This window comes from Suillus subalutaceus (assembly GCF_016647625.1).
Source record: "Suillus subalutaceus strain FC151 chromosome Unknown DFJ58scaffold_194, whole genome shotgun sequence".
Classification (NCBI taxonomy): domain Eukaryota; kingdom Fungi; phylum Basidiomycota; class Agaricomycetes; order Boletales; family Suillaceae; genus Suillus; species Suillus subalutaceus.
Genome location: NW_024540443.1, coordinates 49,562 through 62,902, shown reverse-complemented (window position 1 = coordinate 62,902; position 13,341 = coordinate 49,562). Strand labels below are relative to the sequence as shown.

Genomic DNA, 13,341 nt, shown 5'->3' with positions numbered 1-13,341 from the left:
TCTCATGAGTGTCATGACTGGTGTGATGTCTCAATATTTTTCTTCTGGTGAGTTGTCAAAGTTATTGGAGTTTTTTCAGTCAATGCTGATTGATGTTAAAGCCCATGTTTGTTAGATGCAATTTGTAGCCACACCACTAACTCTGTTTGGTTATGGTATCTAGCTCAACCTCATGTAGTGATTAATTTTTTAATATACTTGCTGCTGACTTTGCTTTATGTCCTAAGGCCTGAGTATAAAATGTTGTGCATCTTGCTCCATCTCCTGGGATATTCAGTCTCTCAAATTTCTTGCTATGGCACCACATTCCACCAGAAAAGTTCAGCATGTTTGTCCTTGCCTTATACAAACTCATTACAAGCCAGCCCTTGAGAATTTGGGGAAGTGGAGCCAGAAAATGGATCAGATGGATTTTATTTGCTTGGGTGTGTCTCCATATACTGAATAATCTTATCATACATGCATGGAACAGCTCTAGATCCTAACTACAAACTTGAGTATGCACGAGCACAATGGGACGCAGATGCCTTTGATGAAGGGAAGAAAAAACTTGAAGCTGCAGTAAGTTGGGCTATCATTGCAGTTGAACTTTATTACTAACTATTTAACAGTTTAACTACTATCACGCACCGGTTGTACCTCAGCCTCACTATCTAAACCCATTCTATCAGCATCCAGTCAACCACCCACACAATATAGGCATTCATGGATAGGAATGGACAGGGGTAAACCCATGGGTACCGGAGGTCCTACCCACACCCCTACCCATGAGGGGCACATACCCTTCATGAGGTGTATGGTACCCTTGATAATATTTTTTCTCTTTGTTGAATATAAAAGTTGACATTGTAATAAATATTGTACTAAGTTATAGACTGCAGTGGACTCAAGCTCTGCATACCTTCATATTAATTCTCCTTCTAATTCTATTAAGCCTAAGTATGTACTGAGATAATCAATCCTTTTATGACCATGAATAGTATTCAAACCTAATACTGAACCAATTGAATCAAACTGGCACACCAACATAATTATGATGGCTTATGATATGAGACATCCACAAATATTTGACACCAAGTATAAATTACTGAATGTAGATTGCTATAGCTTTTTTATCACATACTTGACAAGTAGTAGTCATATTATTGAATGGGATTCAATGGTCACATCATGTCCAGAGATCTAGAGGTCCATGGATCTTCAGTGCCCAACCCAAACCTCTGCCCTTTAGTACCCCTTGGTACCCTTCCCAAGGCTTACCTATACCCCTACCTCTTGGTGCCCCTACACATGACCCCCAGGGATTACCCATACTCCCGTCCATCCCTATTCATGGATGTAGTCTGCAATTCTAGCTTGCCAATTGTCTGAAAAAAGAATCACTGATCCACGTCACAAACTCACCCTATACTTAACTAGCCCATTGGAGGAGGTGGCTGATGTGGTTTGCTGGTGGGGAGTAAGTACTCTATATTGTATTGACTGGACTTTGTTGATGTGCTTGCTCTAGCATCATTTCACCATGTACCTCACCCTTTCATGCATAGCAAGAGATTACTTTGTTATTCAAGGCTTTTCAACACCATCAGAATGGGCCTTCTCAAGTGGTGGCATGACAGATGATAGTCAATACAACTGGCTTACACCTCAGGTCTTTGAGGCACTGCAATTGTTGAAGAGTGCCTCCCATTATTGGAATCTACAGGCTATGTAGATGCTACTGACAATAATGACCATGTTACTGACACATAGAGTACATGTTATTTTGATATTGCTGCAATCCTAAGTCTCTTCTGCATGCATTGAGTTGGAGATAATGCCAAACTAAATGTGAACTGAATGTCCCAAACACATTTGGCTACATTTGGTCCAGCATTCAGCAAAATCACTGAACCGAATGGAATGTCCAGTTTAGTGGTCACTGATTTTCCTGGTGAACTGGACTGAACTGGACTTTTCCATCACTATACTGAAGGTATAGAAAAAATTCTGATATTCATCATTCTATCTAATGGAGGGGAAGCAGCTGCAGTTTCAATGCTGTATGACTATGTCATATTAGGGTAGTGCAATGCTGCAATGCTGACTCAATTCCTTCACAACTTTGATGCCCTTCTTGTATGGTATAAAATTACAAACATTGAGGTAATAGCTTGTTCCTCAGACATAGTGCTCTGCTTCAAGTCTCTAGTTGATGATACTCATTTCTTGAGGGCTAATGCCATCACCCTGAGATGTACAATGCTCCAACACAGCTATATTGGCATTCTAATCCAGTGGGGATGCATCAAGGCTTTTAAAAAAACTACCTTTTTTCTATACAGCCTTCAATATCTCATTATGAAGTCCTTCAATGCAATCCTTCCCAGATGCAATGTCATGTCTACTATAGTTTCTTCTGGAGATAGACATACCACTGGTCCAGAATGCAGCGGAACATAAAAAGAAGAATGTGATAAGGGAGGTGCAAGAGAAGGCACTAGATAGGGATGAGAATGATGAAGAGTATAATAAGAAAAACCTAGGCAACTGGAAGAATAAAGAAGGATATGGAGTTTCAGGGGAGTTTACCTGGAACAATGACCTATAATTTTAATTGCAACAATGTAAAAGAGCTACCACTAGCTTTTGAAGGTTTTTTTATCATAGAGGATAAAGGAATGCACCAAGATCAAAATCTATCAGTTTTGTAGTGTGTGTTCCTTTAAACTCCTAAAAGATTTGGAGAACCCTCATCAGCTGATAATTTTTTTTTGATTATACTATTGTCCGACAATAGACAGTTTGACATCCTCCTGAGAACAGCAATGTGGAATTTGCTACACCATACACCTGTTTTAAAGAGGTATAGGCCAAGGTTGCACTAACAGTATTAGTTGAGCATACAGAATAAAAATTCACTTTTTTCCCAACAGCTAGATAATAAATATTCTGGACAATAGTGGTGTCTTTCATGCTGTCTAATTCTTTTAGTTAGATTTACTCGCTAGGGCCCTGATGGATACCTTCACCAACACAGTCCAGACAACTTTTCCTTGCTCTCTTGGATGCCAGGAATCAATTTTCCAGCAACCTGCCAACCAGCTCAAGCTCTAACTAATAATCAAAATGACATATAACCAGCTAGTACTACTAAGCCAGCCATCAGTTTTCTACAAAAATGGAGCTATTAATGTAAAAGTGGTCAAGGCATTACTGGACAAAGAGAAGGATGTCTTGTCCCTGCTGAATATGACATTTCAGCTGTCATTTTGGATTTCTCCCTGAGCTTTTCAGATGAAATCCCTATAGTATAGCTCTAACCCAAGTTGTAGCCCTTGTCAAGAAGTGTCTATACATAGTCTAATAGTATCAATAAATCAAGATCCTAGTGAGTTATAAGCAAAATACCCAAAAGTGAATGGTATCTTGACCTTGGGAACTTTCCTGATGAAAACCAAAGTCGTAGCCTTTGTCAAGGAGAATCTATCTCTAGTCTGATGACATCAATAGGTTAGGATCCTAGTAAAGTATAAGCAAAATACTTGAAAGTGAATCGGTTAAGAAAGCACCATGACTGTGGGAACTTTTCCAATAAAACCTCCAGTTGTCACTGCACTTTGAGGCGAAATAACAGCCACTATTATTTTCGGAAAATCTCATATAATCACCAAATAATCTAATCCTGACATAGCGTATTTGTCATGTTTTCTGCATATAACCATGTACTATGCCTGGCATCTAGCTTACCATTATTTTCACAATTGCAAAGCCTCATGCACTGTCAAGCACTTAACTTAAGTGTGAAGCGCGCAGTATGCTGTGGGCGCTCATCGTCTGCTCTCACAACAATGGCACACACGACAAACTGCTACCCTACACTGCATTCCACTCTCACTCATACCAGTCAACGCACAACACGCAAGCACAATGTCGACTCGAGGGCTTGTTTGGTGCATCTGTAGCCGGTGCTCTTTAGCTGATCATGGTCAATTGCAACAGACAAGAAGGACTCGCCAGAGGCATTTAGATGCTGATCAGCGTGAACAAGAGCATCTGTCCATGCAGGAGATAGATCAGCAGCTGGGCGCCCCCATCTCCCCATTGCGCGAGAGTTAGAGATCCCCAGAACCAATTGTCGACGACTCCATAGAAGTTCATCAGTAAGACATTGATTTTGGGGGCTGGATGGAAGTAGATGTCCAAAATAGTGATGATGATGATAGTTGAGAAAGTGATGCACTCCAGTACCCCAGCTTGGATGAAGAAGAAAACATTTATTGGGCATTCCTGCCACCAGAAGATGACGTCGTCAAAGACGAAGACTGATAACAACAATCACCATGATTCCAATGAGGAGCAAATCAATGATGGTGCCAATATTGTCAATGACCCTGCCTTCAATGCAGGTGATGCCTTTCACGATGACGAGGATCACCTATGAGAAGACGAAGATGAAGATATCTTGTTTGACGCAGTTTTTTTTTTGTGAGCATTCCACTATCAGGAATGTGTATGTATGTGCATACGTTGCATCAGCATTCAAAGGTGCATCACACGAAGTTTCACACCTCATTCTTGATGGTGTTGCTCATGCATTGTTGTATGTTCAAGATCACGCACCGGATATCGAGTATCAAGGCCTCGATGACATGGCGAGAACTTTGCCAACAGCTGAGAAACATCTCAGAGTCAACCTCAACACCATCATAACTTACCTTTTCTTATGTCCGACATGCTGGCAGGTTCACGATTCGTTCACATTGTACGATGAAGGTCTTTGGGAACAGTGCAGTGAAGACGATTGCGATGGCATACTCTATACAACAAAGCTTCTGGCTAGTGGCAAGTCAACACATAAGCCAATGAAAGTTCTGCCATATGTGGCTCCTCCGCCCAGGAAAATTCCAAGATTTACAGCAATGGAGACAAGAAGGAGACGAGCCACATCAAGTGCCAGCTACTCGTGTGGGAGGTGAACATGCCTTTGCAGATCCTTCTAGTTCCATGCATGATGCCTGGGGCTGGCATGCAATTCAAGCTGGTTAACAACACACATATTTTGATGATGGCCAAGTTCATATCATCAATGATGATATTCACAATCTCCAACAACGCTTCGTTTCACTGCCATGTGGACTTGTTTGGCAAATCAACCTCAACTGGTATGTAACTTGCCCACTAGATACTGAAAGGTCTCTTATCAGTGGTCATACTACAGGCTGTCAAACGAGGCAATCACTCAACAGGGGCACTCTATATGACTTGCTGCAACAATCCTCGTGGTGTCCACTACCTTACCGAAGAAACCTTTCTGATTATGGTCATCCCTGGACCAAATGAACCAACACTCATGCAACTCAACAAAATCATGACCAAGTTTGTATCCAATATGATCGAACTTTATGGCGGTGTGTATTTACCCATCTGACTATACATTTACTGACTCTCTATGGGCACTTTGGACAGGACGAGAGTTTCGAATACACAGACATGAAAACAAGCACCCAGTTCACTCAGTGCTCAACAGTGAGGTCTCTGACCTTCCAGCGAGTTGCAAAATAGAAGGACTTGCCTCCTTCTCATTGAAGTTGTTTATGTGTCCACAATGCACAACACCTTCATACTATCTCACAGACCCACGTGGATTCAATCCGACAGGTTAGTGACAATGAATGCTGGCATTGAGTCTCAGCTAATTCATCTGCAGACTTTAAATTACGGTGGCCTTGGCGTTATGCCAAATACGCCTTTTGATCCCACTCCCTTGAAGATGAAGCTGATCAACAAGAGATCTTCAAGCGTCGGGAAGTGTACTGGTCGGTGTTCAACCTCATTCCAGGTTGGTTGACAGCCATCAACTCAATTGTCGAGTTCATGCAAGTCAGCATTGATAAACTCCCATGGTATCTTGAGTTTGTTCTTTGCGAGCTTCAGAGGATCTTTGTCACATTTTTCACCTGTGGTGATGGGAACAATGAAGTTTCTCCCCCCTCATTTGGCTCTTCTCTTATTAATAACTTTATTTATCAGGACCACATTCTCATTAACCTTAAAACATGTGTCAGATCAGTTACAACATTGCTCAGCTTGTTTCACCTGCATTGACTTTGAGAATTTCTTTGTAGATACTTGTGCAGTCTCACTGTCCAATGCAAAGTCAGCTGTGCATGTATTGTTGTTGGTACCACTACCATCAGATTCATTGGTTGATTAATAGGAGACCTGGAAGAACCAATCCCACTCAGGTCCATCAGTTGCTGTCTCTTTTTGGACTTCAATCACTGATCTCTCATTATTTTTCTAGTGCACAGCTTCATTAAAAAGGTGCGAGGATTGTTTTATAGTGTGAAAACACTCACACAAGTCTTTCGAGCAGTCTGCCGTTGCTTGTGATGTCTTGCATCAGCATCTTGCCTTGGCTCCTTCTAATGGATCCCCTTGTGTTTTCGAACACCTCCTTCATTTGTTTGATGACGTCAGTATCCATTTTTTGCTGAAGGTGCTCGACAGGGAGCTGAGGAAACACTTCACAAGCTTTTTGTCGATCATAACAGACCATGTCTTCACGCTATTCTGCGTTCTGGGACCATCACACAGTGAAGTTTGGACGCAGAAGATTGGCACCACAAGTTGGGCACTTGAACCAGAACACCCCATCCTCGAGCACCCCCAGCGATGTAGCTTGCTTCGAATCAGATATCCCCATGGCATGAAAGAAGGTGGCCAGATCGCATTCTAGGAAAATGTAAGTGCATATATTCAATATGAAACGAGAGCTCACATTGAACACATTGTCACGCATTGCTTTGGTTGCCTTATCAATGGACTTCACGGTGGGCAATGCAGCTGCTGAACCTCTGAGTTCGTCTATCAACATGAGGAGTTCTTCCAGTGATACACCCTGTGCCTCAACATTCGTTTGGAGTTCATGTATCACAGCACAGTGCTCATCAATAGTTGCTCGCAGTGTGTCATTCTCCTGGGTGAGACAGACAATTCATGACCTGACTTCAATTGATTCTCTACTCTGCAATGTCAAGTGGTCCACTTTATCGGCAAGCTATGTTGCAACGGTATCAAGATTGGCAAGTTTGTCAGTGATTGCAGCGCTAGGAACTCGGGAACTGCACATTGATGTTGCAGCCAAACACTGTGAAGGTTCGGTGCCAGTTGAAAAGCCTGGTCGATGAGCAGAAGGTACATCAGGAGTTCGAAATTGATTGACCACTGATGGTTCTCGTGCAGCTGGTTTCAGAGGTGGTGCTCCTATGCGACGTGCAGTTGGTTCAAATTGAGTGCTTGTTGGAGTTACTGGAGGTGCTCAGCTCCCAGGTGCATTCAAGTTGGGGGTGGGCCCTTGCATAGTTGAAACAGGTCGAGAAGGGGCCAAGACTGGTGCATGTGAAGCAGATGTACTCCCATGTCCAGGTGGATGGATGTATGCTGCATTCAGGACTTTTTGGAGGGACTGTGGGGCTAGTCACAATCTGTCTCTTGAACCTGAAGGCTTGGGTCAATCATGACATCCAATGGCTGTTCAATCTCTGGACTCCCCCTAACTCCCTCACTTGTTCCACGGTCCCACCACTCATGCATCCTTCAGGTCAGTTCTTCAGATTTAGCAACAGTGATTCCTGGGTCGAATGGTTCTGGTGCAGGATTTTCATGGCTCAAGTGGAATGGATTGAGAAACGATGACGGGGCCACAACTCCTCCAGTCCCTCCTGCAGGTCGTACTTGTTTCAAGGTGGACGCACTCACTGTGGTTTCCAATGGCCTCTTCTTCGCCAATGAACCCAGTCCTTGGGGTTTAGCAATGCTCAAGGGCTTGAAGGGTGCACTAGTGGATTTGTTGGGCACATTTCGGTGTGGTCCTGCCATGTTCATAGGCTGCTGAAGGTTGATACTGAGCACACAAAAGCTTGGGAGGCGGTAAGAGCTGATAGAAGGCTAGGATTGATGCAATTGTCAGTACCTAGCATACAGCGAATCTGTATTGCTCCGAATGTCAAAAATAAATGGTGGTGAATATCCAAGGAAAGCCAAACACTTTATTCAGAGTATATGCACTGTAAACTGGGACTCAAGGTAAGATTATGGTGTCAATATTATTGTATGTTTATCTGGTGAAAATCCAACTGTAATTCGTGATTTCCCTGACATATGACTCTACCTATTATTTTGATTCAAAGTGCAGTGTGTAGTCCTTGTCAAGGTTGCTATGGAGGTCTTTATAGAACTATATAGCTTCAAAAGCTGTTATAGTTAGGTCCTTTGGACCCCTATCTATATGTCATATCTCATGTTCTAGACCTAGATCTCTGCCTGTCATCTCCAGATCTCTGATCCAATCTCCATCCAATCTCCATCCTGTGTTCCTACTTCATTTCTGGATCTAAACCTAACCTTGTATCCATCTCCATCTAGACTTCCTCTTCTCCAGCTCTCTAATTGTATTTTTCAATCAAGAAAATCTGTATTGCTATACAGAAGACCATCCTCTATATAGCCTCCATAGTACATTATAGTGCTATATAGTCTATATAGGCCAGTATATAGACCATCATAGAAATCATATAATTCTGTAGATTTTTCATAAAGTTTGGTAGGTGTACTTCATATAAACAAGCTGTACCTGAACACTTTTGAACCTTTTATTTTCGAATATCTTAACCTATTAATGTTATGAGACTATAGATAGACTCCCTTTGACATGAGCTATTACTTTGGTTTTCATCAATAAGTTCCCATGGGTTAAGTTGCTTTCTTGAACCCTCTGTGTTCAAGATTTTGCTTATAACTCACTAGGATTTTAACCTATTGATGTCCTGAGACTGTGAATAGAGCTACAATTTTGATTTTTATTGAAAAAGTTTCCACAGTTGAAGTGCAATCTTTGTTATTGAAGGGACTTGGAAGAATCTCCCAATTTTGATCATATCAGCAAGTCGTGTGACAGTGGTTAAACTCAAGTCTGAAATTCTCTTTCTTCATTCATCTTTCTTTTGCTCTGTATATCTTACTTCCATTTTCCTGCTGTTGGTGTTAGTGTTGGAGGCTGGCATCATTGGGGACTAGTGTTGGTGCTGATGTTAAGGCTGCCAATCAGTCTCTTTCTTTTCTCCCTTCTCTTCTCTGACTGGTGTTGGCTGCTTCTCCTGCTCCTGCTTTCTGGTTCTTACTTCTACTCCTGCTCTCTCTGCTCCTACACTGCTCTCTCTGCTCCTACACTACTCTCTCTGCTCCTGCTCTGCCCCTCCAGCCCTTACCCCTGCCCCTACTCTGCCCATCTTTTCCTTCTGTTATCTCACTGTCTCTTCCTTCCATCCTCCTCCTTCCTCTCATTAATTTTCGTATTTTTGACTATTTGGTAAGTCTTACTTTCTTTCTTTTTTCCTCTCACAGAACCCCTGGTAGTTTTTTAAAAAATCAATTGATTGTCCCTGGAGTCAAAGACCCTATGGTAGATATAGCCCTATTTGAGTGCAGGGGGCTTGCTTCTGGCTTTCTGTCATAATATTTGTATACTTATGTTGGTATAGTGCAGTAATATGTACTCCATTGGCATGCTGTTATGCAAAGGCCGACTACCAACTTCATACCAAGGAAATGACTATTGGAGGAAAGTGCATGTGAGTGGTCACAATAGTGTAGGTGAGTTTAGAGGGAAGGCAACAGGTGATTCTGCAAAATCATGATGTCATATGCAGGGTTTACCTTCTTGTAGAGGGAACCCAGATAGTCTTTTATCAAGCACAGATCATTATTGATTATAGCATTTATGGTGTCCATGTCTACATACCCCAGTTACAAGGCTGATATTAATGGAAAGAGATGGTAGGTACCAATATAATAGTTGTTTTTGGTATGTATTTCCAGCTATGTCTAATGTGAGCTATCTCATTGCCAGTCCACTGATTTTCTTTAACCTCATTTTATTAGCTTGGTTAGCTAGCACCAGGGGACACACTCCATAGAAAGTAAATAGGATTCAGGGATTAGTCTTTTTGCTTGACTAGCAGGTTTGCCATTCAGAAAGTAATATGATTGATTCTAAGGTCTTTGAGAATATGAAGTAATCCTAACACAATAATATATAGATTAGCACTAGTGGCAGTTAGAATAAGCTTTCTCTTAACAGTAGTATCCCCACACTAGCAATTAGAATGTAAACTTAGATCTTAGCTTTTCCCACAGTGTCAATATTTGTTATGCTCTTTCCCACAATGGAATTTCCATACTGGGTCTTCATAGGGAGTGGGAAAGAGAAGGTTCATTTTCAGATCTATAGTGAGATTCATGGTTGGATTGTCATCAAATGGAGCAACTTATGGATGGGTAAGGACTAATATTTGTCAGATGCAGATTTTACTAACAAGTATCTATTTTAAGTATTAATAACAGGTGTACTCAACCATATAAAGCTTGTCGCCCTCCTCACAAGTGGTGGAAGCTCTCTAATGTGCAGTTACATATGAAGCGGATGATGAGATGGAGGATGCTGATGCAGGCTTTGAGGTGTGTCAATGGAGAGATGGATTGTGAGGTCTACATGGAGCAACCTGAAGGCTTTGCTGAGGGCGATTTTAAGAGACTTGTCTGTCTTCTGGACAAGTCCATCTATGGCACCAAGCAAGGAGGCAATTGCTGGAACAAGAAGATGAGAGCTGTGCTCGTGTATCTTGGGTTCAGGCAGATGTCTACTCTCGCTGCTCGAGGTGACGACCTCATTATCCTTCCTGTCTTTGTTGACGATATGACCTTTGCATCGAAATCTCTCACTGCCATTGACAAAATCATCTCCCAGCTCTCTCAGCACTTCAAGCTTCGTGATCTTGGTCCTACCACCCAACTCCTGGGCATCAAGATAGATAGAGACCATCCCAATCGCTCCATATTTCTCTCACAGTGTCAGTACTCACTCAAGGACACTAGGCACTCCACTAGCAGTTATATCATCAAGATAGGCAATGGTGCGGTCTCCTGGAGCTCCAAGCTCTAGGGAGTCATCACTCTGTCCACTACTGCGGCAGAGTACATCGCTGCAGTTGAGGCAGGTGAGGAAATCAAGTGGATGCACAAACCGCTGTTGGAAATGGGCTTCCCAGCAGGCGCTTCATCTGTCCTTAGGATAGATGATCAGTCCACTATCTCTGTAGCCAAGCACCTAGAGCATCATGGATGCATGAGGTAACTGGACCTGTGCTTCTATTGGCTGCACGATGAGGTGGACAGACAGGGAATCGCCCCAGCCTTTGTCCCCACTGCAGAGCAACCTGCAGATATCCTGACCAAGGCCCTGGATAAGGATTGCCTGAGCAGGCAGATAGTAGTAGATGTTGTCAGTTGCTGCTGTTGTAGAGACTCTGATAGAAATTTTGGCAGTTTAAGGGAAAGTGCCTGAAGAAAAGGTCAGGGCTCATCAATAGGCACCCTTAAGAGGATGAGCTCCTGCTCTCCAGAAAACGGCACAGTCTCTAAGCCAGTCAGAGTTCTCAGGTCTCATCCAAATGGATGGGAGAGCAGGTAAGGTAGCTGGCAAGTCCTACATTAGCTGGAAGTTAGATAGTAGGTAGCTCACTGTCTTAATGAATGGTGAGATGGCCAATGGCCTAAGTCAGAGTAGTCACATTTAAAAGCAGGGATAGACACTGAGGAGGAGATGGTATCTAAAGACACTATGTCTTTCTGATAGCCTTGTAAGAATGGGCCTTGTTGGCTCTGGCATCCAAACACCACCAAACAAGGAGATTGAATCTCCCAGGCACCATGTGGAAGAATTGGACTTCCAAAATGGAATTGATTATTAGGCATACTGCCAGTGTGGTTCAACATAGAGGGACAGGATAGGGCGTAAAGATGCTGAAGAGGATGTTGAGAAGCAGTGAGCACTGAACTAGGGAGGTCAGGAAGTCATGTAAATAGTCAGAGAAATGTGAGGAATGATACCATAAGTATAATAGTACATAAATGGAGATACAATACATAGGAAAGTGTACTGTAGAGGTAAATAATCAAATCACTAACAGACACATGCTGTGTGCTAAGTGGATATCCAGAATGGTGCATGTTATGCAAGGAGAATACCAAGACTTGAAATCATTACTGATAATGGCTGCATTTCACACAGCAGCTGATGATCTAGCAGCCCACTACAGAATTCACCCAATCCACATTTCAGCATATAATTCTCAAGCTAATGGTGTTGTTGAGCAACATCACTATGATATCCAGGAGGCCATCATGAACAGTTGCAATGGGGATGAGGCCACCAGTAACAGTCTGCACATGCAGTACTTTGGGCAGAATGAGTCACTTTTCACCAAGCGACAGGACTAACACCTTATTTCATGCTTCATGGTGTTTAAGCCTATCTTCCTGCTTGAATTTGCTGAAGGAACATTTCTAGCAGTGCTACCTATCTAGTTGCATGGTGAGCACAACAACTGTAGAAGTGACAAGAAGACCTACATGACATCAAAGAGAAAGTACTCAAAGCACACTATCAACTTTGAGCAGAGCTATCATTGCTCAATTATAGATTATGACTTTGCACCTGATACCTTCATCCTAGTCCACAACTCCAAGGTTGAGTCCCAGTGAAAATCAACAAGAAGGGGAGGGATATGTGGCAATAGACGTCGAAGGACAGAAGCAAATAGATAGAAATCTAAGAAATTGGAGACGTCAAAAATGAAAAATGCAATGATTTGTGTAAAGTTCGAAAATGCAAGCAAACGCAAGGGTCGTTTGCAACAAACATGCATTTTCAAACTTGTCTTTGCAAAGTTTGCACTGGAACAACATTGCACAACATTGCACATACATAGATATACACTCACACTTGATCACAATCTTTGCACAAAGTCCCTTGCTCCAACTGTCATGGACATCAGCAACCTCAAAGCAGGTATAGACCTGGCAGGCTAGCAAAGCTGGATTCACTCCTACCTGCATCTGCTCAGGCAATACAACAACCTCTAGTATCTGCTACATCATAGCAACCTCTGTCTACATCAGCACCTCCATTACCTCTCATCTCGTCTGGTAAACGACACCACAGTGTACCTGATATGCACGATAACAATGATTTTGCATCTCTGGGCCCATCAAAGCAGAAAGGACACACAGAAACTCACCAAAACTTTGTTGATGTTGTGCCAGAGCAATCCAATGTGCCACAGTGTTCCAATGTGAGTAAATCACCAGTCAGAGTTTGGTTCACCACATGCTGAACTCCTTGAAAGCTCGTTCCAGACCATCTTTGCATGTCATTATTGGGGCGATGCTTTGCTAAAGCTCATTGAAGTTGTTACTGTACAATCTGTTATGGCTATGATCCCACATCAATTTCTGGGT

At 42.5% G+C, this 13,341-nt stretch overlaps 3 protein-coding genes across 3 annotated transcripts; all 3 read left to right on the top strand.

Moving 5' to 3' along the window:
* Positions 1-4,538: 4,538 nt before the first annotated feature.
* Positions 4,539-4,865, top strand: DFJ58DRAFT_637074 (uncharacterized protein; the record flags this gene model as incomplete). The annotated part of the gene is made up of 1 exon (XM_041381298.1): positions 4,539-4,865. A coding segment is annotated over one exon (327 nt), but the record flags the coding sequence as incomplete, so codon positions are not given.
* Positions 4,866-6,539: 1,674 nt separating this feature from the next.
* Positions 6,540-7,879, top strand: DFJ58DRAFT_846946 (uncharacterized protein; the record flags this gene model as incomplete). Its single annotated transcript, XM_041393381.1, is given in 7 exon segments — positions 6,540-6,659; positions 6,679-6,727; positions 7,023-7,075; positions 7,126-7,179; positions 7,228-7,314; positions 7,357-7,585; positions 7,641-7,879. The coding sequence occupies 7 exon segments, from the start codon at positions 6,540-6,542 to the stop codon at positions 7,877-7,879; spliced, it is 831 nt and encodes a 276-aa protein (XP_041237052.1).
* A 5,312-nt stretch (positions 7,880-13,191) lies between these two features.
* DFJ58DRAFT_628468 (uncharacterized protein) lies at positions 13,192-13,341 on the top strand (the record flags this gene model as incomplete). Its single annotated transcript, XM_041381156.1, has 1 exon — positions 13,192-13,341. A coding segment is annotated over one exon (150 nt), but the record flags the coding sequence as incomplete, so codon positions are not given.